At 53.6% G+C, this 27008-nt stretch overlaps 2 protein-coding genes across 4 annotated transcripts in view; one reads left to right on the top strand and one right to left on the bottom strand.

Annotated features, from left to right (window-relative positions):
• Positions 1–6878, bottom strand: part of TRAPPC6A (trafficking protein particle complex 6A) — a 10581-nt gene extending 3703 nt beyond the window's left edge. For all 3 annotated transcript variants that reach the window (XM_032388871.1, XM_032388872.1, XM_032388874.1), the window contains exon 1: positions 6771–6878. In XM_032388871.1, coding sequence (XP_032244762.1) covers positions 6771–6854 — 84 coding nt within the window. In that variant the 5' untranslated portion in view covers positions 6855–6878. The remainder of the gene's footprint in view (positions 1–6770) is intronic.
• A 402-nt stretch (positions 6879–7280) lies between these two features.
• Positions 7281–10690, top strand: BLOC1S3 (biogenesis of lysosomal organelles complex 1 subunit 3). The gene is made up of 2 exons (XM_032388430.1): positions 7281–7447; positions 7909–10690. The coding sequence occupies exon 2, from the start codon at positions 7918–7920 to the stop codon at positions 8515–8517; it is 600 nt and encodes a 199-aa protein (XP_032244321.1). The 5' UTR covers positions 7281–7447; positions 7909–7917; the 3' UTR covers positions 8518–10690.
• Positions 10691–27008: the final 16318 nt, after the last annotated feature.

The following is a 27008-nucleotide window of genomic DNA, read 5'->3' as shown; positions in this document are numbered from 1 at the left end:
GGGGGGGGGGGGGGGGGGGGGGGGGGGGGGGGGGGGGGGGGGGGGCCGGCTTGCAAACCTGGGCAGGGCTGGCTGCCAAGCCTTGATGGCTGGGCGGGGCCGGCGGTGGTCAGGATGACCACCCCCAGCTGTCCCGGCCTTCAGTGGGGTGGCCAGGGCTGTGGCCCACCTTGGGGGGAGGGGAAGTGCTGGGAGTAGGGAGGCCCGAGCACAGGCCGCCCGTGTCCTCGAGCAAGGTGGCCTTCTTCTCTGCCCGGCCGCCCCGGCTCCTCGGCCCTTGCCCACCGTTCTGTGCTCCCCCTGCGGGAACCGGACCTGGTGATGACACGGCTTCCTGCTGGCTGGCGCTGGCCAGCCCTCTGGTCCCTCTGTCAGCACGCGCCTCTGGTGTCCTCGGGCACAGCTGATGACTTAAGGCGTGCGGAGACGAGCTCAGGTGGGAGAGACAGTGAGGGGGACACGGGCCCCGAGCCCCGGCCTCCTCCCGGGGAAAGAGAGGACAGTGTTACCCGTGCTACCTCCCTCCCTGTATCCTTATGAGGATTAAATGCGGGCCAAGTGCTCCCAGCCCGGCTCAGCAAGTGTTACTGTCCCTGTCACTCACCGCCCCTGCGTCTGTCAGCCTGGGTGACCAGCCGGAGGTGGAAGGAAAGCCCCACGAAGGAGGGGCTCTGATCCGTGGGCCGACTTAGCTCAGCATCTAGAAAGCCGCCTGCCGCACCCTCGCACCCTCGGCTAGCTTTCTCTGACAGGTGGTAGGGTGCCCGCGCTCCCCTGTCCCCTCCCTTCCAGAGGTGAGCGCCTTAAACAGGCAGGGCCAGCCTCCACTCTGACCGCGCACATCTGTGTCCCTGAGGCCTGCCCGGCGCGTGGGGACTCTCTCTCATTCATTTCACAGACATTTCCCGGTGGCCTCTAGGGCCTGGCCACTGTGCCCGGGGGCGGGGGGCAGGGGGTCACAGGTGCGCAGGTGATGGGACAACCCATATGCGAGGGGAGCCGGGTAGCTCCCCCCAGAGCAGGGGTCCCCAGGGTGCTTCTCAGAGGAGGAGGCCGGGAAGGGGAGGGAACTCCCAGCAGAGGCTGTACGCCAAGGCAAGGAGGCAGGAAGCGGGATTGGGGGGGTGCAGCTCCAGCCACGGCGGGGGGGATGGTGCCCGTAGACCAGGCTGAGGGGGCTGCCATGGGAGAGGGTGCGCCAGTCCCTGCCCCGACCGGGCAGGAACTAATGGAGCAGTTAGTGGCTTCAGCCCAGGCGGGGACATCGGGGACATGGCCGGGAGAAAAGCCACGCTCTGAGCGCTCCCCTGGGGCCAAGTGTGAAGGGAGAGGAACGAAGCAGGGAAGGGAGTGGGGCGGCACCCCAAGCCCGGGTCATAGCCAGGACAGCGGCCCTGAGGGCGGACAGCCCAGGAGTCAGCAGGGTCCTCAGCCAGGCCAGGGAGCCCCGGGGTGGGGGTGGGGGGAACGTTCTGGAAAGGTCTCCCTTCAGTGAACTTCAGACTGCCTGGGTTCAAGGCCTGGCTCTGCTGCTTACTGACCTTGGGCAAGCTATCTCATAGCCCCAGTCCTCGGTTTCCCCGTGTGTGAAATGGGCCTGACGGCTGGCCCTACCTCACAGCGGTGGTGTGACCCACACTGGGCAACAGCCCCTCCCCAGCTGGTGGCACCGCCGGACTCAGCCCGTGCTGGAGGCCAGTGACGTATGTGCGGGACTGGAAAGATCGGGGCGGTGGGGTACGGGAACAACAGACATGCAAGGCTGGGGCTGAGGATGAGCAGGTGACAGAGGAAGAGGGTGGAGGAGGAAGGGGAGCAGAAGCCTCCCAGCTCTATCACCGCCTGCCTCCCCTGGTCCCTACAAAAGCTCTTCATGGATTAGAGGTTTATTATTCTTACGAAAGCCTGGGCGGGTCTCTCATCCTCCCGGCCCAGCCCAGAGCCAGAACCAGAGCAGTTCTGGGCTCCTGGCACCCGCCCCCCACCTCAAATGAGTTCACAACAGCCCACTGAGAGGAAACAAGATCATGCAGGAACAGAGGGGAGCCTCTTCGAGAAAGCCCTCCTAGCGTCCCCCCAGCAGCACGGGAGCTGGGAGGAAGGGGCAGCCAGAGGGGCAGCCCTAGGAAATGGGAAGTATGGTAGCGAAAATAACAAAGGGAGCTGATGGACAGACACATCTGTAAGGGGGCTGAAGCCTCCTAGGCTGTCAAGGAAAACCCACGAGGTAGAAAAAACTGGCCGAGAAGCTGTAAGTCACGCGGAAGGGACCCAGACAGTCCAGTGTTCATCCGAGAGCCAAGAAGACGCACTGGAACCATGTGGAAGAAGGATCGCAGACACAGTAAGAGAAGAGGGTGCTCCGCTGCAGGAAGGTTCAAGTATTCGGACAGAAAAGCGCCACCGAGCCCCGAGGACGAGGATGGGGAAACAAGCGATCCGATCGGAGCCTCCCCACCAGCCCGTGCATCCTGAGCCCTGGACTCGCAGAGAACATCCTGGACCGAAGGGGGGGAGTGGGCAGAGGCCCCGTGCCAGGCTCCTTCCCATCTCTTCTGCTGCCCTGGCCCTCAGTGATCTGTGCAGGCCCTGCTGGGGACCTGGGGGACAAGCTGCCCAGGCTCCTGCCTTAAGAGGAGCACGGGGAGAGGGGACGTCCTCGCTCCCCTAGGTGCATGGGTAAGTAAGAATGAGCTCGCCTCCCACCCTGTGGCCCTGAACTCACCTCTCGCATCCACCCAGGTGGTCCCAGACACCCCCAGATCCCACCTTCTCCCCCCAAACACTCCCAAAGCCCCCACAGGCCTAATTCCTCCCACCCCAGGCTGAGCGGCTGCCTGTGCACTGGGCCCCAGCTGCGTGTCCGTTCAGGCTCATTCACGTGGCCTGAGAAGCCTTTCTAAAAAGTAGATCTACACCCAGCACACCTCAGCTTAAACCTTCTATGGCTCCCACTGCTCTCAGGACGGGGCCCTAGCTCCCACCGCTAGCTCCCTGGCCTCAAGTGCATGGTGCCCCCTCCAGGGCTCTGTCCCTGGGGGTCCACTCTGCCAGGAATGGGGGGGGAGGTTCCCAGGTTCTTGCTGAGGGCAGGGGCTGCATCTGATAGCTGCCCAGGCTGGCACGGGCACTGGCCGGGCCTGGGTGGAGGAAGGTCTGGCTCAGCAGGGCTGCTCCTGGGCCACCTGTCAGAGCTCCCAGAGTAGGGGACTGATGCTCTCTGCTCTGCAGAGTTAACTCCTTTGCCCCCCGGCTTTCCTTATCTTCAAAGCTGCTGAGGTGCTCAAATGACAGGCACCTCCTCCTTCCTGGGTTTTTCCAGCTCTGATAACAAAGGCCCTTTGCCCTCCTGGCTCCTCTGGCTAGTCTTCCACTCCACCTGTAACCGTCCAGAAAAATCCATTCAATAGCCCCAGATGACCACCACACCAGGCAGGAAATGGAAACCTCCAAAACTCCTGGGCACGTGTGCTCCGGGGACAGAGGAACGAGCCCACCATCCCTTGCTCAAGGAACTTGGCAGCTGGTGGGAGGGACAGACCGGAAGCCACAGACAAGCTCTGGAGCCCGAAGCCTGAGTCCCGATTTCCCCTCTGATTTGTGCCCGTGCAGCCCAGGGAAAGCCCCCCCACCCTGGTGCCTCAGTCCATCCTCTGTAAAATGGGGTGGTAATGTCTACTTTGCAAGGTCGTTCTGAGGACTCAATCTGACAGAATACCGTGCTGGGGATACCATAAGTCCCCAACAGGAGGCCTGCATTTGGTTCAGACAGGATACCTGTTGGACCAAAGAGAAGGAACAGAAAGAGGAAGGGAGAGGAGGGGCCAGGAGTGGAAGAGACAGGGCTGAGCAAACAGCAGTTCTCTCTTTTTTAAAAAAGATTTTATTTGAGAGAGTGAGCAAGAGAGAGAGCATGAGTTTGTGGGGCAGGGGGGAGATGAAGAGGGAGAAGAGGCTCCCTCCTAATTCGGGGCTCGGGGCTCAATCCCAGGACCCTGGAATCATGGATCATGACCTGAGCTGAAGGCAGATGCTCAACCGACTGAGCCCCCCAGGCACCCCAAACAGCAGTTCTCCTGATACGGCCCTGAAAATGGGGCTTCCAGGTGGCAGGCACATGGGGGACCCACGGCAGACCTCAGCCCTGGCTGCACCTGGGAAGCACTGGGGAGCTCCAGGGTAGGACCCCAGCACGGGAATCCCAGCGGCAGCTGGGTCCCGGGCACGTTCGTGTGCTTTGAAAGCCCATGGTGAGCACAGCTGAGTAACCCAGCATTTCCCACACTTGCTTGACCACAGAAACCCATTAAAATCCTCCCAGAGGGGCGCCTGGGCGGCTCAGTCGTTAAGCGTCTGCCTTCGGCTCAGGTCATGATCCCAGGGTCCTGGGATCGAGTCCCGCATCGGGCTCCCTCCTCAGGGGGAAGCCTGCTCTCCCTCTCCCACTCCCCCCGCTTGTGTTCCCTCTCTCGCTGTGTCTGTCAAATAAATAAATAAAATCTTTAAAAAAAAAAAAAATCCTCCCAGAGAGTGCCAGGGAAGGGGTGCTGAGAAATGCGGGCCAGAGTTTACAGCGCACAGGCTCTGGAGGTGGGAGACCTGGTTACATTCCTGACTCTGGCACTTGAGAGCAAGCGCTCCTGTCCATCAAAGCCTTGGTTTCTCAGGCTCCAAAGCCTACAAATTGGGGAGGATTGTGCTGACCTCTGCGGGTCAGTAGGATCAAATGAAATCGGGAGTGTGAAGCCCATGAGTGTGTGCAGGAAACATTCATTTGTGGTAGGTGCTGTTATTACAAATCCCAGTCCCCACTCCAGCCTTCCACAGCAGGGGGGGCTGCGTCCACTTCAACAAACCCATGCCAAGGACCTACTGTGTGCAGAGGACCTACTATGTGGTGATCAACACAGACCTGGTCCTAGCCCACACGGTGCACAGTTTGGGGGCGGGGGGCGAATGTGAATCAAAGGGACCTATAATTCAGATACATACTTGGGTATGATAGGGCTCCCAAGGACAAATGGGAGGGGGCTGCAAGAACATCACAATGACACCTGACTTGGACTGGCGCCCAGGGAAGGCTTCCCAGAGGAAGGGGCATTTGAGCCAAAATCCGAAGGATTAATCGATGTGAACACAATGAAGATATGACAGGTGAAATGAGCTGAGAGATGACGGAGGAGGCTGGTACAGGGGCAGAGAGGGGCCTGGACTACAGGGCAGGGGTGGGGAGAAGTGGCAGGGCCTGGCTGGGGGCTGCTGGTGAGGGAGAAAAGGCTGATGTCGGGGATACGGGAGTTTCAAGCCAGGCTGGATGGGGTACCGAGACACTGCAAACCGCCCCCCAACACACAGGCCAATGAGCACTCTCTATCCCACGCTTTATCTTTCTCATGGCATTTCCTTAACATTCTAGACTTTATTCATTTATCTTAGTTCCCCCCCTCACTCCAGGAGGGCCAGGAGTTTTGTAGGGTTCACTGAGGAATTCCCAGAGCCTACCACGGGGCCTGACACTTGGTAGGTTTGAGATGAAGTGTGTGGAATGAATAAACTCAAAAGAAACTGTTGACATGAGAAGCAACACCCTCCTTGGGGCTCCTAAACCAGAAAACCTAAGCCAGTAAAAACATCTTGCATACTGATGATGAGGATGATCATGCTAAGAATAATAATGAAAAAAAAAATTAATCACAGCGCTCACTTCTCAAGCACCTTACTCTCTCCCCAACCCTTTCTTTTTAGTAACAGACTTTAAAACAGGAGCTCCCATGTTCTGGGGGCGGATTAGGTGCTTGACATCACCCTAAGTGCTTTAAAGTTTGAGTCATTTATTCCTCAGAAGAACCAACTTCCAAAATGCCAAGCATGCTCCTACCTCAGGGCTTTGCACCTGTTGTTCCTTTCCTTCTTCTGGAATGCGCTCCACCCACTCCCACCCCACCCCCACGCTGCCTTAACTTCCTATAGTCTGTGCCTTGGGAAGGCTTTCCTCCACCATCCCTAGTTTTCTCATGACTCTATGGAATTTTTTTTTTTTTAAGATTTTATTTATTTGAGCGAAAGAGCACAAGTGGCAGAGGGGGATGCAGGCTCCCCGCTGAGCAGGGAGCCGGAGGTGGGAATTGATTCCAGGACCCTGGGATCATGACCTGAGCCAAAGGCAGACGCATAATGGACTGAACCACCCAGGCGCTCCTCTATGGAAGTTTTCTTTAGGGAACTTCTCACTAGGCAGTGGCGTATTTTTGTTTGTTTGCCTCCCCTATAAGTTTCTCAAGGACAGGGAAACAGTGCCTGGAATACAATAGGTGCCTAATAAGTGTTTGTTGGATGAGTACATGTCCCTCTCTGAGACTGAGGTGCTGTTATAATGCCCATTTTACTAAGGAGGAAACTGAGGCACACAGGGGATAGTCACTGACTCTCACACCTAGTTAGTGGCGCAGGCGGGATTCAACCCAGGCAGTAAGTCCTTGGTACACGTCCAGTAATAGTAATTATGATAATTACTACCTGCTGACTCTGTGCTAGGCCTTGAGCTAAGCTTTAGCCGGAGCTGCCTCCCTCACTTTTAGCAGTAACCCGCGAGGCCGGCCCTGCTGCGATCCCCACTTTACAGAGGAGGGAGCCAGCGCCCCGCGAGGCAGCGGCGGGGTCGGAGTTCGACCCGGGCCGTTGACCCGACCTCCGCACTTCCCAGGGCCTCGATCCGCCTCTCCCGCCGCTGCCCGCGCCTCCACCCCCCCCCCCCGGGGCCCGGCGCTCACCCCAGGGCCAGGGTCGGAGTGGTGCGCCCACAGCTCCGCCACCATCTCCGTGTGCAGAAACTCGAACAGTGCCGCGTCCGCCATGCGCCGGCCTCGCGCCCAACAACCGTCCAGCGCTTCGCGCTCTCATTGGCCCGGCTGGGCAAGCCCCGCCTCCTGCACCAGGCGCGAGCCCGCCCACCCCCGCCTCCATTGGTGTTTCAGGCTGGCCCCGCCTACCGGGCTCACATGGTGCGCGCGTGAACCCGGGAGACTTGGAGGGAGGGCCTCTTTTCATTGGCCACACGTAACAGCATCTCCGCCCTTCCCCTTCGTCTCCAGTCTGTTTCCGGGTTGCCGAGCATTTTCATTGGCCGAATCACTGGTTACCTGCGACAAACCTCGTATTTTAAAAAATTTCCATTTGTCCACTCGCCAAGCAGCACAATCCGGAAGCGGCAGCCCAGCCGCCTTCCTATTGGGCGTACCTATACTCACGTGACTATCCCCCCCCCATACACACAGCTGGTTTGGAGCGCTTGCTTTCCTGGTAGGTAGCCGAGCGACCCACGTGTTTGGCCGCCATGCCCGCCCAGCGTGCTCCCGTATTGGTTGGGGTTGTCACCCTCCTCCCTCGGTGAAGACGACGCGCTTGGGCTGCGTAGCGGATCCTGCAGGCTCGAAGCTTCGGTAACCAGGTACGGTGTTCGGTGATAGCGCTGCCCCGCGCCCCCACTCGTGTACCCTCCCCAGAGTCCGGCTGGGCTGTCACCCTTTCTGAGACCCTGGTCTGGAGCCCGTGTGCTTCCGGATCTGACAAAGGCTCGGAGGACGGTGTGGCGGGTGTGGCCTCTGCTAGGAGGCAAAATCGCAGAGCTCGGGTTGGGACTCTGGAGCTCGGGCCCCAGAGCCTTCATCCCATCTGGTCCTCCGTTCCCCCGTCAGTGCACAAAGAGGGTGGGGTCCAGTGGCTCCCATTATCTCTGGCAGCAGGGATGATGAGCCCGTTTACAGAAGAGGAAACTGGGGCCCAGGCAGGGGACGCAGATGGCCCCAAATCGCTCAGCTAGTCAGTGAAGGGGTTGGGAATCCAGAACCTGCGCCTTTGAACCGCCGCCGGGCGCCTCTCATGCCGTCCCTTCGCCCCTCTTCTCCCTAGTTCGGCGCCATGGCGTCCCAGGGTCGTAGGCGGAGGCCGCCGCGGAGGCCCGAGACGGTGGTGCCCGGGGAGGCGGCCGAGACGGACTCGGAGCTCTCTGCGTCCTCGTCGGAGGAGGAGCTGTACCTGGGTCCCTCGGGCCCGACGCGCGGCCGCCCCACGGGGCTGCGGGTGGCCGGGGAGGCCGCGGAAACCGACTCGGACTCGGAGCCGGAGCCGACCGCCGCGCCGGGGGACCTGCCTCCGCTGGTGGTGCAGCGGGACACGGCCGGGGAGGCCTGGGCCGCGGAGGAGACCCCGGCGCCGGCCCCCGCGCGCTCGCTGCTGCAGCTCCGGCTGGCCGAGAGCCAGGCGCGGCTGGACCACGACGTGGCGGCCGCGGTGAGCGGCGTGTACCGCCGCGCGGGCCGCGACGTGGCCGCCCTGGCCAGTAGGCTTGCGGCCGCCCAGGCCGCAGGGTTGGCGGCGGCCCACAGCGTGCGCCTGGCGCGGGGGGACCTCTGCGCGCTGGCCGAGCGCCTGGACATCGTGGCCGGCTGCCGCCTGCTGCCCGACATCCGCGGCGTGCCGGGGACCGAACCTGAGCAAGACCCGGGACCGCGGGCCTAGCGGGAACCCACTCCCTGGCCTGGCTCTGCGCCCTGGGGGTAGTCCTTGAGGCCTCCGGGACCTGGCCCTGTTATCCTGTGTAGCTCCCCGCGCATCTTGCTGTCACCCTCAGGGCGAGCCTTGCCCACTCGATAACGCTGCGTGGTGGGGGGTGGGGGGGTGGAGATGATAATATTGTGCAGCCTGGCCCTGCCTCTAGCATCTGGTTCCTCGCTCTGGCCCTGCCCCTGTCCCTGCTCGCTGGTTCCCAGCCTGTCCCTGAGGCTTGGCTCCAGCCCCTAGTAACTAGTAGCTCCTTGATCTTTCTCCATCCTGGGGTCTCACGTTGCTTCACCTTTCCTTGTGCTCTGCCCGTCTTGACTTTGGTTTCTGCTCAGGGGGGCTGGTCTTGCTTCTTCCCATAGGAGCCCCAGAATCTGGCGCAGATTCCATAGCATCTTCCTTCACTCCCTTGGCTCTGCCTGGCCCCACTTCTGGAATTTTGTCCCCCTAGGCTGAGCCCTTTTTCTGCTCCTCAGGTTTGGCCCTGGTTTCATCTGCTAGTCCTTGTTCTCCTATCTCCTAGCTTCCAGTCCTTGGGCTTAGCTCCAACCCCTGGGCCCAGTCTTGTTTCCTGAGTCCAGCTACCTTTAGGATTAGTTTTGCTTCTTTTGCCTTTCCCATTATGCTTATACTAGCTACTTGATCTTTAGCTTCATAGACGCCACCCATCCCCATGGTTTCTTTCATCAGGCAGAAGATGAGGCCCCCTCCTGACCCAAGGGAGTCCTCCCAATTTTCCAGGCCCAAGATAGCATCTTCTCCAGACCCTCTAGACCAAGTTGTTACGTTCTCCCCACCCTCCAAGCCAAGGTGGCATTTTGTGTCCAAGCTCTAGATACAGTGTGGGTCTCCTTCTGATTCTCCAGGCTGACAGTGGCACTCTTCAGGCACTTAGGGCCTAATACAGTCTTTCCCAGGTACTTTGGGTACCTTATGATGCCAATTTGCAGATAAGGACCACACACATGGTGTCTGTTCCCTAGGTTGGCCCCTGGAGACTACAGGGATTTGGATTTCTGGCTCGGCTCAGGGTCTGGGGTTAGCAGACTCTCTGCCCTCTCTTCTGCCGCCAGCCCTGGCCCCCAAGTCCCATTCATATTTATCCACCTCCCCCACTTTGTAATCCCAACCTGAAGCTGAGATCTGAGGCCCTCACCCCAGGATAGAGAAGTGAGGAAGAGTGCTCTGTGCCTGTCTCATTAAAACTCAAAACAGTTACTGCTATGGGGAATTTGTCTTGTCTCCCCATCTAAGCAGGGGGTAGGTTTGTTGATGATTTCTCTGAGAATGGGGCTCCCGAGAGATCTTTCATGCCCGGCCTATTGAAGGGGAAACTGTAGCCGGGAAATTGAGACCCCTAGTTTTTTTTTGCCCAGGTTCTTCATTTACTCACATTTTGTTAGTTCAGCACCCCATTACCGAGCACCTGTTCTGCACCTGTCCTGTGCTGGGCATTGGGGGTACAACAGCCAGCCCAGGCCCTCACAGAGCTTACAGCCCACTGGGGGAGACAGACATTAATAAAATATTCTCCTAAATAAATGGACAGTTTTCATAATTGCAATTTTATACTTTAGCTGTGATTTTTCTGGCACTATGTTGAGTGCCAGGAAGACGTACAGGAATTTTGTGAGGGCGGAACCGAGATCTCTCTGACCTTGTCTGGGCAGATGGGGGGAGGTCACATGGCTTCGCCGAGGAAGCAATGCGTGAGTTTGAGCTGAGCCCTGACGCTGTAAACAGGTGAAACTGGATTGAGTGGAGAAGAGTTTCGGGGGTGGGGGGCAACAGCATATGCAAAGGCCCTGAGTCAGAAGGGAGCATAACTATTTAATAGAAGAAGGCGCAGTCTTCCATTGGAGAGAGCAGTAGGGCAGGGCGGGGGGGGGGGGCTGGGGAGAAGGTGGGGTGAGTGGTGTAACCAGCAGAGGCTAGATGAAGCTGGGCTTTTAAACCAGGTGAGGACTCGGCCTCTATCAAACAACCAGTAAGCAGAGAATGGTGCCACTGAAGGAGTGTTTCATGAAGGAGACTCTGGGACTGGTGCTTCTGTAGGGTGTCTGGCTCTGGAAAAATACCCAGAAATGCTGGTTTAAAAATAAACGAACTGGGGCACCTGGGTGGCTCAGTCGGTTAAGCGCCTGCCTTCAGCTCGGGCCATGATCCCAGGGTGCTGGGATCAAGCCCCACATCGGGCTCCCTGCTCAGTGGGGAGCCTGCTTCTCCCTCTCCCTCTGCCCCTGCCCCTCCACTCGTGCTCACTCACTCTCAAATAAATAAATAAAATCTTTAAAAATAAAATAAACATCCTTTGAATGTACAGTGGAGCTCAGAAGAGAGCATGGGAAATCTCCCCGGCCCAAATTGCAGAGGTAGCTTCAAACTGGGGGCCCTGATAATCTTTGCCCAGAGACAGGACTTTGGAATTTAACGGCTGCCAGGCCTTGGGCCAGGCTGTTTGGAGAGAAGCAGAGGCCCCTGCATAAAACTCTCGGTCCCTCAGAGTGAAGCTACACCTCCAACCAGAGCATGTGGTGGAAGAAAGGCTGACTGATACCAGGGAGACACACCCAGGAAACTTGCCCATCTTGGCTTGGGCTCTGGGTTGAGGGAATGTTTCCTCGGGGACTTCACAACCACCGGCTTGACTGGGGTTTGGATTGACCCTTGCGGAACAGGCCAGGAAACCCCCAGCATAGAAATGAACTGAAGGTGAGCTCTGGTGGAAGCGGGGGGGACACATCCCCAAGTGACCTGATGCCGAGTTAGAGCAGGTTCGGGTCACCCAAATTTAAGGACATGATCGAAAATTGCAAAGCACACCTGAGGATGATGTGATGAGCTAGTCTGGGCTGCTGGTTCCCTTCCCCAAATTTAACCTTGGAGAACCTGGAAGACAGAAAGCATCCTGTCATGGTGTTGACGTGTCTAGTCGGATCGCGGCCAGTTTGTGCGCCAAGCGTGCAGACACCCAGCAAATGGGGGATAAGCCTAAGGCCAGAGGTAAATCTATGGGATCCATTTGGAACATCTCGAGGGGCAGTGTGGGCCCTGCAGGGTTACCCAGGTATGCTGCTCTCCCCTAGAAATCTGGTGCGATTCACGAAAGGTGCACTGGGAAATGATTTGGTCAGAAACGTGGATGCCACAAGCAGAACCAACTCTCCTGCACCTCCTTGGCCATCCCTCGTCCGCACACAGGTCCTGGGATTTGCCACTGATAAGCGCAAGCCAGAAGGTCATAAGAGAGGGGGCCATACGGGGCGCCGGGGTGGCTCAGTTGTTAAGCGTCTGCCTTCAGCTCAGGTCATGATCCCAGGGTCCTGGGATCGAGTCCCGCATCGGGCTCCCTGCTCGGCGGGAAGCCTGCTTCTCCCTCTCCCTCTGCCTGCCGCTCTGCCTACTTGTGCTCTCTCTGTGTCAAATAAATAAATAAAATCTTTAAAAAAAAAAAAAGAGAGGGGGCCATGGGGGCCAACGCATAATCTGCCCAATAATTGCTTAGCACCCTTTGGTGTCCATTTGTCTTGTTCAGATTGCACAGCATTTGCCTGACTAGCTAATCACATCGATCAGGGACGAAGGCAGATTTATACACACGGTGGAGAGAGGACGAGGGATCCCTTTCAGGCTGTGTGTTTGGCCGCCTTGTCGACTCTGTCCTTCCCTAAACATACAGGGTCAGCGTCCTCAGTCCGGGCTCCCCGGTGCACAGTAGCAGCTTTAGCAGGAAGAGGAATAGCCCGCACTGGGGCAGCGTTGCTATTCCCACTGGCAATAGGAGTCCTAGCAGAGGTTAGGAATCTGCAGGATTGGGGCGCCTGGGTGGCTCAGTCGGTTAAGCATCTGCCTTCGGCTCAGGTCTTGATCCCAGGGTCCTGGGATCGAGCCCCGCATTGGGCTCCCTGCTCCGCGGGAAGCCTGCTTCTCCCTCTCCCTCCGCTGCTCCCCCCCACACCCCCGCTCATGCGCACTCACTCTCAAAGAAGTGAAATCTTAAAAAAAAAAAAGCATCTGCGGGATTTCTAGATGTGTCAGCAGCACGGCAGACTCGGAAAGCACAGCCGGAATTGGTGTGGATGGTGGCAGTTTTCTCCTTTGCCGCTTAGGTTTGCTTCCGGGGCTTCGTGCGGGGAAACTGTGCGGGGCCCGGCTCTGGTTCCCTGCCAGTTTCGTCTGCAGGAGCCGTCACAAAATAGAAGCAAGTCTGGGTTGTCTGCAGGGGGCTAAGAGGCCCGCTGGTGGCCCGGAGACCCTGTGTACCATTGCAGTCGTGGGCGGAGCAGGGACCCCCAGCCGGGAGGATGGGAGAGGGCCGGGTGTCAGTGTGACAGCCGCGGAAAATGATGGAGGTGGGTCACAGCCGAGTAGAGGGCGCCATGTCCTATGAACTTGAATCAGGGCAGGTGCAGCCTCGGGAGTTAGGGCGGCTGCTCCCACCACTGCTGGCAGACCCGGGCCGTGCCTGATGAACCGGGTCTAACCAACACGAGAAGTGGGCTCCAGGACGCACCCGGGAGGCAGAAGCTTGTCCTAGAGCGCCCGCCGCCCTCCCACCGTCCTCCCGGTAGCGTAGGGGAAAAGGTCTGTCTCAGTCAGGGAGGCTGAGAGCCGGGGCTGAGCCGGGGCTGCGGGCGAGGCTCATTTTCAAGTTTCAAAGGCGGTCCCTGCCCCCAAGGACCCAGAACTGGCTGTGAGTAGCATCTGGGAGGAGAGCATATAAGGGTTGGGCAGGGCAGCAAAAGGAGCCAGCCGTGGGCGGCAGTCTCCAGCTGCCCCTGGAGAGTCACAAAGCCGCTGTTTGGGTTTGGGGAGAAGGATGGACAGGATTTGGGGGTGAGTTTTCGAGCGCGCCGAGACATCTCGGGGCCTGAGCAGGTGAGAGCAGTTTGCACCCACTGAAGCTTAGGTCTGGAGGCGTCATGGCCTCGTTCAGCTAGTGCCTCAAGGAGGACAGGGGAGTCCAAGGTCAGCCCGCCTAGTCTGATTTCAGAGCACGATGTCATCCATGTGTGGAACAAGGGGGGGGCTCAGTCGGTTGAGCGTCTAGTTCTTAATTTCTGCTCCGGCTCTTATCTCAGGGTGGTGGGATCGAGCCCCGCATCCGGAGCTCAGCGCGGAGTCTCCTCCCCCATCCCCTCTCTCCCTATCTCTAAAATAAGTAAAGTCTTTCAAAAATGTATATATATATTGAACAAGGGAGGTAAAGGCTGGGGTAAAGGCTACTAAGTCTAAGGCAGCTTTAAAGAATTGGGAAAATACGGGGGGACGCTCACAGCACCCCCGAGGTATGCGAGTCCTTGTTCAGCATCTCCCCCTAAACGTGGACGCAAAGAGAACTCTCGAGTCAGGAGGCAGTGGGCTGGGAAGAGAGCTGAGCAGAGGTCCCTTCCTATGCACCAGGCTGCACCAGCGGGGATCCCGGTGATGACGGTAGGGCCCTCAGGGTCGCCGGAACTGTGCCCATTCCTGACTCTTCAGTCTTATACAAACTGGTAGATTTGATTCTCTCCTGGACCAGATTTCCCTTCCTTTTTTATAGGCGAGATTGGGGTATCGCCAGGTGAGGAAGTAAAGATCAGGACATCCTGCTATAATAGAGTCTTTGTGGGTTCAATTCCTTGTTCTGCACACATTGTGGGGGAGAGGGTGAGGCGGAAGGGGGAGAAGAGGAGGGGAGGGAGAGGGAGGAGGGAGATGGTCCCCATGAGAAAGCTTTATTCCTTTTCCAGGCAATGCACCCGGGTTCTGCATAGTAGTAATCCAACTGTTTGTATATGAGGCCCAAAGACTAATCGGGACCTTTTTTCCCCCCAAGATTTCATTTTTAAGTCCTCTCTACCCCCAACTTGGGGCTCGAACTCACAACTCCGAGATCAAGAGCCACGTGCTCTACTGACTGAGCCAGCCAGGCGCCCCAAATTGGGACCTATTTTAAGGCAGAGTCCTCCTCAGAGGGATTTACATCTGTCTCTGTCAGGGCGAGTAGGAGGTTGGAGGTTCGGTCCGAGGGCAGGGACGCAGAAGACACTCTATTTATCGCACTGTGTGGTGGGATTGCATTTACAGACCACATCTCTACCTGGACGATGATTTGCGGGCTGAGGAGACGGAAAACCCACCAAGGCCTGGTGGGGGTAACGAGGGCCTGAGGGTCTCAGGGGGCCTGAGGGAGGCAATGCAAAGGGTTGTCCGGAGACTGTGCCAGCCTGGGTGGCATTCGAGGTGGAGGCCAGAGGTGAGTGCCCCGGGCCAGCAGTAGGCAAAGTTGCACCAGTTCCCATCCTCTAAGTAGCGGGGGCCGGGGTGTGACTGTATTTGCCCCACGGAAGGGGGAGAACGGACCTTCCGAGGGTGCTGGGGTCTCTGGAGATAGTTAAGCTTCCCTTTGTTTTGGGTACAGGACAGTTGTTTGCCTAGCGCCTTGGCCTTGGCCAAGAATAAGAGAGGAGAGAGCATGAGCAGGGGGAGGGGCAGAGGCAGAGGGAGAGGCAGGCTCCCGGCTGAGCAGGGAGCCCGATGCGGGGCTCGATCCCAGGACCCCAGGATCATGACCTGAGCCGAAGGCAGACGCTTAACCCACTGAGCCACCCAGGCGCCCCTTAACCTTGGCTTCTTGCAGTATCCGCAATGGTCTTGACCCAAGTGGGTGAAGCTCTGCGGTTGGCAAGAGAAACAGGTGGACTTTGAGTCGCTCCTGGGGCCAACTTCTGTTTTTCTAAGGACTCAACCTGCCAGGCCGGGACCGCTGACTTTAATTCCTTTTTTCTCCTGCTCCCCCTGCAAGTTGTTTTCGAACAATCGAGAAGCAGTGTCTGTGACAGCGCTGAGAGATGGTCCAGCCCGGCCAACCACACTATTTTGGATTTGCCTCCTTATAACAGGGGGGAGATTTCCAATTAAAGCGGAAACGAGGTGTCTGTGTTGTGGGCCTTCTGAGTGTGATGCGGTGTTTCTGAGAACCCTGTGCAACATCCGCAAAGGCCTGTGGGGGCATGACTGAACCCCCGGCCAGGTTCACCTTGGGGGGAAAGGCTTCTAGAATCCGTCCTGTCGGGCCTTGACCAGGGCACCCTCCTGTGTCACTTCCTGGTCATCTGGAGGAGGGTTGGGAGGGGTTCTGGCTCTGTTTCCCCAGGGTGGGGCATTTTTCTCCCGGAGGCCTTGGCCTTTAACTACAGTCTAATCATGGGTGGGAAGGACACCCCTTAAAAGCCAGTCAAGCTCCCGAAGAGCGGGTGACAAATGACCACTAATCTCTCCAGCATGTCTCTAAGTTAGGTGGCATCTTCTGACAGAGGAAGAAACGGGCTTTGTAGTTTAAAAGGCCCTGCAGCTGGCCAGGGGCTAGAAGCTCTGTTCTGTGGGGGTCCAGGATGCATTCCAGAAGGGCATTGCATGGGAAGGCCTGAAGCGGATGGGTTTCCATTACGGAGCCCTGGGCTGTAGGAGGAGTCGGCAGGGGGCGGCAGGGACCTTGTCCCCAGGGCCTCTGCCAAACTATCTTCCTTTCTGTCAGCACTTTCGGAAGTAACCTGTGTCCCCTGGGCCCAGGCATCAGGCCAGAGCGCTTTCTGGAATTCTTGCAGGGAAAGGAAAGTTCATGCTGGCAGCTGGATGTTTGAGGGATTTTTCTGGGTAAGTCAGAGGAGTTTTAGGGATTAAAGGAACTTGCTGAGGAGGTGAGGCCAAAATTTGGAGGAGGCTGGGGTTAGATCAGAGGCCCAGGGACAGGGCATTGGGGGTAAAGGGGCATAAAGAGGACGGAGAAGGGGAATTTACTGTGAATGAAGATTTTTTTTTTTTTAAAGATTTTATTTATTTATTTGAGACAGAGAGAATGAGAGAGAGAGAGAGAACACATGAGATGGGGGAGGGTCAGAGGGAGAAGCAGGCTCCCTGCCGAGCAGGGAGCCCGATGCGGGACTCGATCCAGGGACTCCAGGATCATGACCTGAGCCGAAGGCAGTCGCTTAACCAACTGAGCCACCCAGGCGCCCCGTGAATGAGGATTTTAATTTTTATTCTAACTCTGGTTTCTGTTATTTAAGCGAGCCCCTAAGGCTAGCCCCAAGCTCTTTTTGTCCTTCAGTTCGATCTTAGGTACTGTTGAAAAACAAAATTCGGGATGCCTGAGTGGCTCAGTGGGTTAAGCGTCTGCCTTCGGCTCAGGTCATGATCCCGGGATCCTGGGATCGAGTCCTGCATCGGGCTCCCCTGCTTCTCTCTCTGCCTCTGCCTCTCTCTCTCTCTCTCTCTGTCTCTCATGAATAAATAAAATCTTTTTAAAAAATTCAACTGAGTAAACTTGGGGGTCTAATTGCCTTTATTAAATGCTTCGTGAATCAGGCAGCATCCCATCCAGCAAGCAGAGGGGAGCTCCACTGAGCTAAAGGAAAGGAAAGGTTTATAAAGGCAGGGAGAAGGCATAAAATAATAAGAAGAAGGAGAAGGAGGGGGAGAAAAAGAAAAAGGAGAAAGAGAAGAAGAAAAAGGAGGAGAAAAAGAAGAGGAGGAGGAAGGCGGGGAGAAAGAGGAAGGAAGGATTTACTAGAAGGCTCCGCTCAGTCAAGGTCATCCTCCCAAGGGGGCAGGTGTCTCAGGGGATTGCCTCCAGCCCCTCTTGGGGCTGGTTAAGGCTACATTCCTGAGGGGGTTCAAACTGCAGTTAGATTAAGTATTAAATCTTGATTTACTGATGTTGGGGGGCCTCAAGCAGCTCCACGATGGGCCTGTGGTTTTCTCTTTAAAGGTACTAATAAGACATTCGTTGAGACATTCGTTGAGGATGAATGCTCTCCAAAATCTTTTTCCAGTGTACAAGTTTTTCCAAATCAAAGGATCCGTCTCTGGCTGTTGACAAGTAGGCTCGTCAAAGGTACACCTGGTCTGATAGCAACTCAACCCCATAAGTCCTTCCATGGAAAGACCCCGAGTTAACTTTCCTGAGTTCGAATGAATGTTTAGCAGGGATACGAGAGGCATCCCCAGGATGGGTGCAGGAGATGTAGCCGCCAAGATCCCAAAGGCCACTCCGGAAGATCGCCAAGAAAGCAAAGACCACCATTGCCACAGGTGGTAAAAAAAAAAAAAAATTGCATTTATTCGTGTCTTCAGTCTCCCACAAAAATGAGACACCTGCAGTCACAGATCCAATGATCTGCGACAATAGGCAGCTGATACCGGGATGGGACTTTCCCAGCACTGACAGGACAATGAGAGTAGAGACGACACAGCCCCTTGGGGACCGGAACCCCTTATTAAGACGAAGTCCCCTGAGGGGCGCTGTCTGAAATGTTGTGTGTCACTTGGCATCTTGGGTCCCTAGCCTGCCAGCTAGCCACTCGATGCAAGCAGACAACCTGCACCAGCGGGAACCAGAGGGAGCATTCCCAGGGGTTAGAGCCCAGCTCTGAGGGCAGGACAGGAGGTGAGAAGAGCATCTCACCTGGTTTGGTTTTTTTTATTGGCGACCCACAGCAAAGTGTGTCCGGGTAGACGCCAGGCTGGCGAGAACTGCGGACTCGCCGGGCTGTGAAGCCAGCTTGAGCACCAGGCTGGTAGGACCCATGCCTTTGTCCTACTCTGTGATTTTCCCTATGACCAAGGGCATGAGAGACAGATGCAGAGGAACACTATGACCATCTCTGGAAGGGAAAGGATCGGGTACAAGCAAGAGCTCTCCAACAAAAATCACAAGGGTCGCCCCACCCAAAGCACTGGTTGACACAAATGTTTTCTCAGCTACTGGCAATTTCGGAAGGGAAGACACGGCAGAGCTTTGTATGACTTGGCTTGATCGGACCCCATGCAGAGATCCAGGAGACCAAGAAGAATCCTTACCTTTTCTGCCTTGCCAGGCCCCGGGGACTCTCAGCTGCAGCCTCTGGAGTGAGCAGAAGGTTCCAGCTAATGATACCCCATTACCATGGCCAGAAGCCATAGGAGAGAGAAGACTTTCCTTCTACCCTCCTACGTTCAATGGCTGGGTCTACAAATAAGCTGACAGGGGGCAGATTAACAGGAGAAAAGGTGTACAAATTTATTAATTTTTATTTTTTTAAGATTTCTTCATTTATTTTAGAGAGAGAGCGAGAGCACATGTGTGGAGGGCGGGGCCAAGAGAATCTTCAAGCAGACTCCCTGCTGAGTGTGGAGCCTGGTGCAGGGCTCCATCTCACGACCCATGAGATCATGACCTGAGCTGAAACCAAGAGTCTGATGCTTAAAGGACTGAGCCACTCGGGCATCCCCAAAATTTATTAATTTTTAATTTCACATGCATGGGAGTATCAGGGAAAAAAATGTCTGTTTTTTTAAATGGTCAATTATTTAAAAAAAAAAAAAAGGTCAATTATTTTTGATAGGAGTGCCAAGAGCATTCAATAGAGAAAGGATGGTCTTTTCAGCAAATGGGCTGGGAACACTGGATAGTCACATGCAAAAAAAAAAGGGGGGCGGTTGGTCCCTTACCTTCTACCACATACAAAAGTTAAAACAAGTCAAAGACCTAATGTGCGAGCTAAAGCCACACAACTCTTAGATGAATCATTGTGAAGATGTGAGAAAAATCATAGTTTTAAAAAAAATTATTAGAAGGGGCGCCTGGGTGGCTCAGTCAGTAGGCGTCTGCCTCTGGCTCAGGTCGTGATCCCAGGGTCCTGGGATCGAGCCCCGCATTGGGCTTCCTGCTCCATGAGAAGCCTGCTTCTCCCTCCCCCACTTCCCCTGCTTGTGTTCCCTCTCTCGCTGTGTCTCTTTCTGCCAAATAAATAAAATCTTAAAAGAAAAAAAAAAAAACATGGGGGGAGATCTTCATGACATTGGATTTTGCAAGGATTTCACAGATAGGACACCAAAAGCACAGGTAAAAAATAGATAAGTTGGCCTTTATCAAAATTAAAAACTTTTGTGCATCAAAGGACACTGTCAACAGAGTGAAAAGGCAATCCACAGAATGGAAGAAAGTATTCACAAATCATATTTATAGTAAGGGATTAGTATCCAGAATATATAAAGAACTCCTACAACCCAACAACAAAAAACAATCCAAGTCAAATATTGGCAAAAGACTTGAATAGACATTTCTCCAAAGAAGATCTACAAATGGCCAATAAGCCCACGAAAACATGCGCATTAGGGAAATGCAAATCAAAAGCACAGTGGGAGGGGCGCCTGGCTGGCTCAGTCAGTGGAGCTCATGACTCTTGATCTTGAGGTCCTGAGTTCGAGCCCTGCATTGGGTGGAGAGATTACCTAAAAATAAAATCTTAAAAAAAAAAAGCACAGTGGGATGCCACTTCACACCCAGTAGGATGGCTGTTACAAAAAACAACACCAGAAGATAACAAATGTTGGCAAGGATGCAGAGAAATTGCACCCCTCACACATTGTGGTGGGAATGTAAAATGGTGCAGCCGCTGTGGAGAACAGTATGCGGGTTCCTCAAAAAGTTAAATATAAAACGACCAAATGGTCTAGCAACTCCGTTCTAGGTTATGACTCAGAAGAATTGAAAGCAGGGGCTCAAACAGATATTTGCCTACGAATGTTCATAGTAGCATTGGTCACAGTGGCCAAAAGGTGAAAACAACCCAATGTCCAGCAACAGATGAACAGATAAACAAAATGGGGTTGAGCCATACAAGGAAATCATATTCAGCCTTAAAAGGGAATGAAATTCTGGAACATACCGCAACAGGAACAAGTGAGAGCACTATGCTCAGTGAATAAGCCAGACGTTAAAGGACAGATATGTATGGGGGCACCTGGGTGGCTCAGTCGTTAAGCGTCTGCCTTCGGCTCAGGTCATGATCCCAGGGTCCTGGGATCGAGCCCCACATTGGGCTCCCTGCTCAGCGGGAAGCCTGCTTCTCCCTCTCCCACTCCCCCCGCTTGTGTTCCCTCTCTCGCTGTGTCTCTCTGTCAAATAAATAAAATCTTAAAAAAAAAAAAAGGACAGATATGTATGATTTCTCTTACGTGAGGCATCTAGAATCCACGAATTCATTGAGACAGAAGGTAGAATAGGGGTTATCAGGGGCTGGGGGAAGGAAGAATGGGGAATTATTGTTTAATGGGCCCAGAGTTTTGGTTGGGGACAATGGAATATTTCTGGAACCGAATAGTGGTGGTTACACAACACTGAATATATTAATGGCACTGAATCATACCCCTAAATAGAGTTAAAATGGTAAATTTTATGTTGTGTATATTTACACTAAAAATAATAAACACTGAGAACAGTGGGGGAAAAAACAGCATTTGTAAACAGGAAATGAGGAACCAGGTCACGTGGGAGGCCATCGTAAGTGCTGTGGCTTTTACTCGGCCTGAGCGGAAAATCTGTAGGTCAGGTTTTTCTGACAAAGTGTGTGTTGGCCAAACTCTTGTAACTGGTGCTGTCAGAGCAGACCCCACCAGCAGCCAAGGTGAGTGCAGAAGATGTCTGTCCAACCACTGCCCCCTAGCCCAGGGCCAGGCACAAAGATGCTGGGCAAGTGTTTGTTGAATGAATGAATGCCCTTCACACCATCACACAGCATCGACCCCTCAAGTGCACGAAGCCATTGAGATGTTTGTCTCCAGCCTCCCTCCAAAGCTGATGGACACTCAGTCCCACATAATCTGTCACCCTCAGACATGTCAGTCAAGAGAGTCAGAGTCTGTTTCGAGGGGAAGGGTGTTCAGGGCAGAAGGGGCAATACAAGCAAAGGCCCAGAGGCAGGAAAATTCAGGGGTTGCTTTTGGGGCTAGATGAGCTGTCTGCTCTAGGAGAGGCCCGGAGGTACAGCTGAAGACTCGGGCAGGAGCCAGGCCACTCGGGGCCGGGGTAAGGAGCATGGTTTTTGTCCCAAGGGTCCTGGGGAGTCAAGGCAGGCTCTGAGCAGGAGAGGAGAGGCGGGGGGCATATTTGTGCTTTGGAAAGAGCCCTCTGGCTGCTGAGTGGAGGGTGAAGGGGAGGAGAAGAGACTGGGTCTGCTGTGGGCACCTTGTGTCCCTAGCACTACCCAGCAAAGAGCAGGTGCATTTGGAATAAATGTACGAAGGAAGGAACACAAATTATTGGATTCTTATATCACAGAATAAAAGCCAAAGCCCCTCCTGGGTCATTCGAGGCCCCACGAACTGGTCCCTTGCCCACCTGGCTGAGCTGCCATACAACCAGGAGCATTGCGCCCTGCACGCTGGACTCCATGCTGTTCCGTAAACCGCCAGCCTTTGTACCAGGGCCTTTGCACTTGCTGTTCCGTCTTCCTGGAATACTCTTCCCCAGAACGCTTCCTGCGGGCAGATGTTCGCTTTTCTGTTTTTGTTCACCTCCTCATCCACAGCACCTAGGACACTGTGCAATACTCAGCACAGTGAATTAGTGGAATTAGTGAATAAATGAATGAATGAGAGCTGCACATCGGCCTCATCAGTAGAAACCTGAGTGAGTTGTGGAGCACGGGGCAGAGGCGACAGGTGCGAGAGCCAGAGGGGCTGGGAAAGTTTGGGGGACAGGGTGGGGCTATGTGGGGGCGTGGCCAGGGGGCGTGGCTATGGCAGAAGCGTGGAGAGGAGGTTCCCGCTGCACCTGGGCCAGGGAAGAAGGGGGGAAGGTGGGGGGGCGGTAGGGGGATGGAGGGGCGGGTAGGGGGATGAGGGGTGGGGTTGAACCGGGAATGGGGTGGGATGGACACCGGGGTGGTACTGGATTCCAGTGAAGGGCCTGGCTCCCACTGCCCCCTTCCCAGAGGGGCTTCATGGCAGGATCCATCCTCCAGGCCGACTTCATCCGGGGCTTGGAGATCTATGGAGCCCCTGAGGCAGGACTGAAGGACCTGGAGATTAGAGAACTGGGTATGTCTCCATGCCCGTTCGAGGGGCCCTGCCCTAAACTGCCTCCTTGTCACCCTGACCCGGAGCCCTCTTGTGGTCGCCTTCCCTCTGCCCCCACCTGGTCTCCCTGAGACTGTTGGAGTGACTCAAACTGTTTGTCCCCTTTCGCTCAGTGAACAATGCAGTGTGCAGCCGGCTTGAAAAACTGCTCCAGTGTGAGGCCGCCAAAGCGAGTGCCCAGCTCCTCTTGCTCACACTGCTGCCCTCTGTTGGAAAACCCACGCAGTCCGCTAGCTTTGTTAGAACCAGGTACTCTATTGCCTTCCGCTGGAATTTTTTTTTTTTTTCTTTTTGGAAAAATTTTTTTTTTTTTTTTTAAGATTTTATTTATTTATTTGACAGAGAGAGACACAGCGAGAGAGGGAACACAAGCAGGGGGAGTGGGAGAGAGAGAAGCAGGCTTCCCGCAGAGCAGGGAGCCCGATGTGGGGCTCGATCCCAGGACCCTGGGATCATGACCTGAGCCGAAGGCAGATGCTTAACGACTGAGCCACCCAGGCGTCCCGGAAAATTGTTTTAAAAAGCTACAAATGTGTGATGTCCAGGACGCAGAGGAAGTCGCTTTCCATGGGGCGCCCTTGTGCAGTGCCCAACCGGTACAACTGTTCAAGCTGCGTCTGGCTCCGCCCTTTTATATTCCTTGGTGCTAACTTTGAAGGGGGATGACCCCCATGGGAAAACCAGTACCTGACATTTGGAGTATGTGATTTTCTAGATTTTTATTTGGGATCATTCTTGATTGGCTTCTTTTCTCCTAACCACCTATACACATATCCCCCATACTGACTGAGCCAGCCAGGCACCACTAGTTTTGTTGTTTTATTTTTTTTTTTAAAGATTTTAATTATTTATTTGACAGAGAGAGACACAGCGAGAGAGGGAGCACAAGCGGGGGGAGAGGGAGAGGGAGAAGCAGGCTTCCCGCGGAGCAGGGAGCCCGATGCGGGGCTCGATCCCAGGACCCTGGGATCATGACCTGAGCCGAAGGCAGACGCTTAACGACTGAGCCACCCAGGCGCCCCTTGTTGTTTTATTAAATCAAAATTATAAAGAGTCAAATAGTTCCAAGGGTTGTTAAGGAACACAGCATTCCCCTTTCTCATTTCCTGTTCCGGAGAGCAGGGTGTCTCAACATCTGCCCCACTGACATTTTGGGCCACTAATTCCGTTCTGGGGGCTGTCTGTGCATTGTAGGATCCCTGGCCTCAACCCACTAGATGCCTGTAGCACCCACCTTCCAGCTGTGATAACCAAAAATGTCTTCACGTGTTTCCAAATATCCCCTGGGGAGGGCGCCTGGGTGGCTCAGTTGGTTAAGCAACTGCCTTCGGCTCAGGTCATGATCCTGGAGTCCCTGGATCGAGTCCCGCATCGGGCTCCCTGCTCGGCGGGGAGTCTGCTTCTCCCTCTGACCCTCCCCCCTCTCATGTGCTCTCTCTCATTCTCTCTCTCTCAAATAAATAAATAAAATCTTAAAAAAAAAAAAAAAAAAAAAAAAAAAAAAAAACCCCTGGGGAGCAAAAACACAGCTGGTCTAGAACCACTGCCCTAGAAGGTACTACTCTCAACCTGGAAAAAAAAACATATATAACTCATACTTTTAACTAGTATGTTTATAGTATACATCTTGATTTGTCAGTTTTAACCGCATTAGTGATTACCCACAGTGGAAGATAAGGATTATTTCCTGTTCACAGACAGCTGTGCCCACATTGCAAACACGCACCCTCCCCGGCTTCCCATCCCCCAGTGTATTTCATGGCTGTGGCTACATCCCATCACTGTGCATATGAAAACACTGTCCACGGCCAAGTCATGTCGTGGACTATGATGGTCTTTTCCTTTCTTTAACAACTTTTATTCTCCCTGGAGTTAGTCATTGCCTTGAGTTTTCATCTGCTTGGGTTGCTAGCTATTTACTGCTACTTCAACTCCAAACTGTAATCCAAATATATATAAAAGTTCAAGGAATTTCATCTTTTTTTTTAAACAAAATATTATTGTTGTAAACTGAATCATACAGTTGCACTAGAGAAACTTGTTTTTATTTGTTGAGTTTTAAAGCTTATTTATTTTTAAAGGTTTTATTTGTTTCTTTGAGGGGGGGAGCAAGGGGAAGGGCAGAGGGAGAGGGAGAGGGAGAATCCCAAGCAAACTCCATGCTGAGTTGGGAGCTTGTCGTGGGGCTCAATCCCATGACCCTGAAATCATGACCTGAGCTGAAATCAAGAGTCAGATGCCTAACCAACAGAGCCTCAGGCACTCCAAAAGTTTATTTATTTTTAAGTAATCTCTACGCCCAACATGGGGCTTGAACTCACAGCCCTGAGATCAAGAGTCACATCTTCTGACTGAGCCAGCCAGGTGCCTTCTGTCCTGCTTCTGTCTGAACTGGTTACCCTCTGTGCTGCAAATCCTGGGACCTCCCTTTCTCTTTTTCCTAGGAAGCCCCTGTTTTCATGTGTCATATGAAACATCACAGCATTTTTTGGTTTATGCCCTCATTTTGTTGGAGCATATCCTCTAGTAGCCTCCTAATAAAGGATGTATGGGTGGAGATACTTCAGCCTTGTTTTCTTTCTTTTTTTTTTTTAATTTTGTAATTGTTATGTTAATCACCATACATTACATCATTAGTTTTAGATGTAGTGTTCCATGATTCATTGTTTGTGCATAACACCCAGTGCTCCATGCAGAACGTGCCCTCCCTAATACCCATCACCAGGCTAACCCATCCTCCCACGCCCCTCCCTTCTAGAACCCTCAGTTTGTTTTTCAGAGTCCATCGTCTCTCATGGTTCGTCTCCCCCTCCGATTTCCCCCCCTTCATCCTTCCCCTCCTGCTATCTTCTTCTTTTTTTTTTCTTAACATATATTGCATTATTTGTTTCAGAGGTACAGATCTGAGATTCAACAGTCTTGCACAATTCACCGCACTTACCAGAGCACATACCCTCCCCAGTGTCCATCACCCAGTCACCCTATCCCTCCCATCCCCCACCACTCCAGCAACCCTCAGTTTGTTTCCTGAGATTAAGAATTCCTCCTATCAGTGAGTCATATGATACATGTCTTTCTCTGTTTGACTTATTTCACTCAGCATAATACCCTCCAGTTCCATCCATGTCATTGCAAATGGCAAGATCTCATTCCTTTTGATGGCTGCATAATATTCCATTGTATATATATATACCACATCTTCTTTATCCGTTCATCTGTCGATGGACATCTTGGCTCTTTCCACAGTTTGGCTATTGTGGACATTGCTGCTATAAACATCGGGGTGCACGTACACGTTCGGATCCCTACATTTGTATCTTTGGGGTAAATACCCAGTAGTGCAATTACTGGATCGTACGGTAGCTCTGTTTTCAACGTTTTGAGCTCCATACTGTTTTCCAGAGTGGCTGCACCAGCTTGCATTCCCACCAACAGTGTAGGAGGGTTCCCCTTTCTCCGCATCCCCGCCAACATCTGTCATTTCCTGACTTGTTAATTTTAGCCATTCTGACTGGTGTGAGGTGGTATCTCATTGAGGTTTTGATTTGGATTTCCCTGATGCTGAGCGATGTTGAGCACTTTTTCATGTGTCTGTTGGCCATCTGGATGTCTTCTTTGGAAAAATGTCTGTTCATGTTTTCTGCCCATTTCTTGATTGGATTCTTTGTTCTTTGGGTGTTGAGTTTGATAAGTTCTTTATAGATTTTGGATACTAGCCCTTTATCCAATATGTCATTTGCAAATATCTTCTCCCATTCTGTCGGTTGTCTTTTGGTTTTGTTGACTGTTTCTTTTGCTGTGCAAAAGCTTTTTATCTTGATGAAGTCCCAATAGTTCATTTTTGCCCTTGCTTCCCTTGCCTTTGGCGATGTTTCTAGGAAGAAGTTGCTGCGTTCAGCCTTGTTTTCTATCAGTTATGTGACTTTGGTAAATGACTTCATTTCTCTTAGCCTCAGTTTCATAGCTATAAAATGGGAATAAATCTTTTTGCTGTCTTGACAATGGAATGAAATAATGCACATAAACCTAAGTTGTATGCTCTGTAAGTATTGGCTATTATTATCACACATAGACCAAACAGAAGATCAACATGGTTTTAAAATTTTTAATTTTAAATATTATTTCAAATGTAATGCATACCCTCATTTTATAAAATTTAGAAAGAGGCTAGCTGTGTATTCTCCTTCTGGAATTAGTGGAAGTTGTTTGAGATTAACCATGCAAATGAGAACAATTAGGAAAGCTGGATAAACTATTTTATTTTTTAAAAAGATTTATTTATTTATTTTAGAGAGTGAAAGAGCACGAATGGGAGGGGCAGAGAGAGGGAGAGAGAATCTCAAGCAGACTCTGCACTGTGCACAGAGCCCATAGCAGGACTCGATCCCAAGACCCTGAGATCACAACCTGAGCCAAAACTAAGAGCTGGCCATTCAACCAACTGTGCCACCCAGGTGCCCCTGGATAAAATATTTTAAAAATAACTGTCTGAGGGCACCTGGCTACCTCACACACCTGGTAGAGCGTGTGACTTTTGATCTCGGGATCAAGAGTTCAAGCCCCAC

Source organism: Phoca vitulina, unplaced genomic scaffold (assembly GCF_004348235.1).
Source record: "Phoca vitulina isolate PV1807 unplaced genomic scaffold, GSC_HSeal_1.0 scaffold52, whole genome shotgun sequence".
Lineage (NCBI taxonomy): Eukaryota > Metazoa > Chordata > Mammalia > Carnivora > Phocidae > Phoca > Phoca vitulina.
This window is presented reverse-complemented; position numbering and strand designations above follow the sequence as displayed.

Excerpts from the sequence above, each read along its gene's own strand:
- BLOC1S3 (XM_032388430.1), top strand. The coding sequence starts at position 7,918 with ATGGCGTCCCAGGGTCGTAGGCGGAGGCCGCCGCGGAGGCCCGAGACG.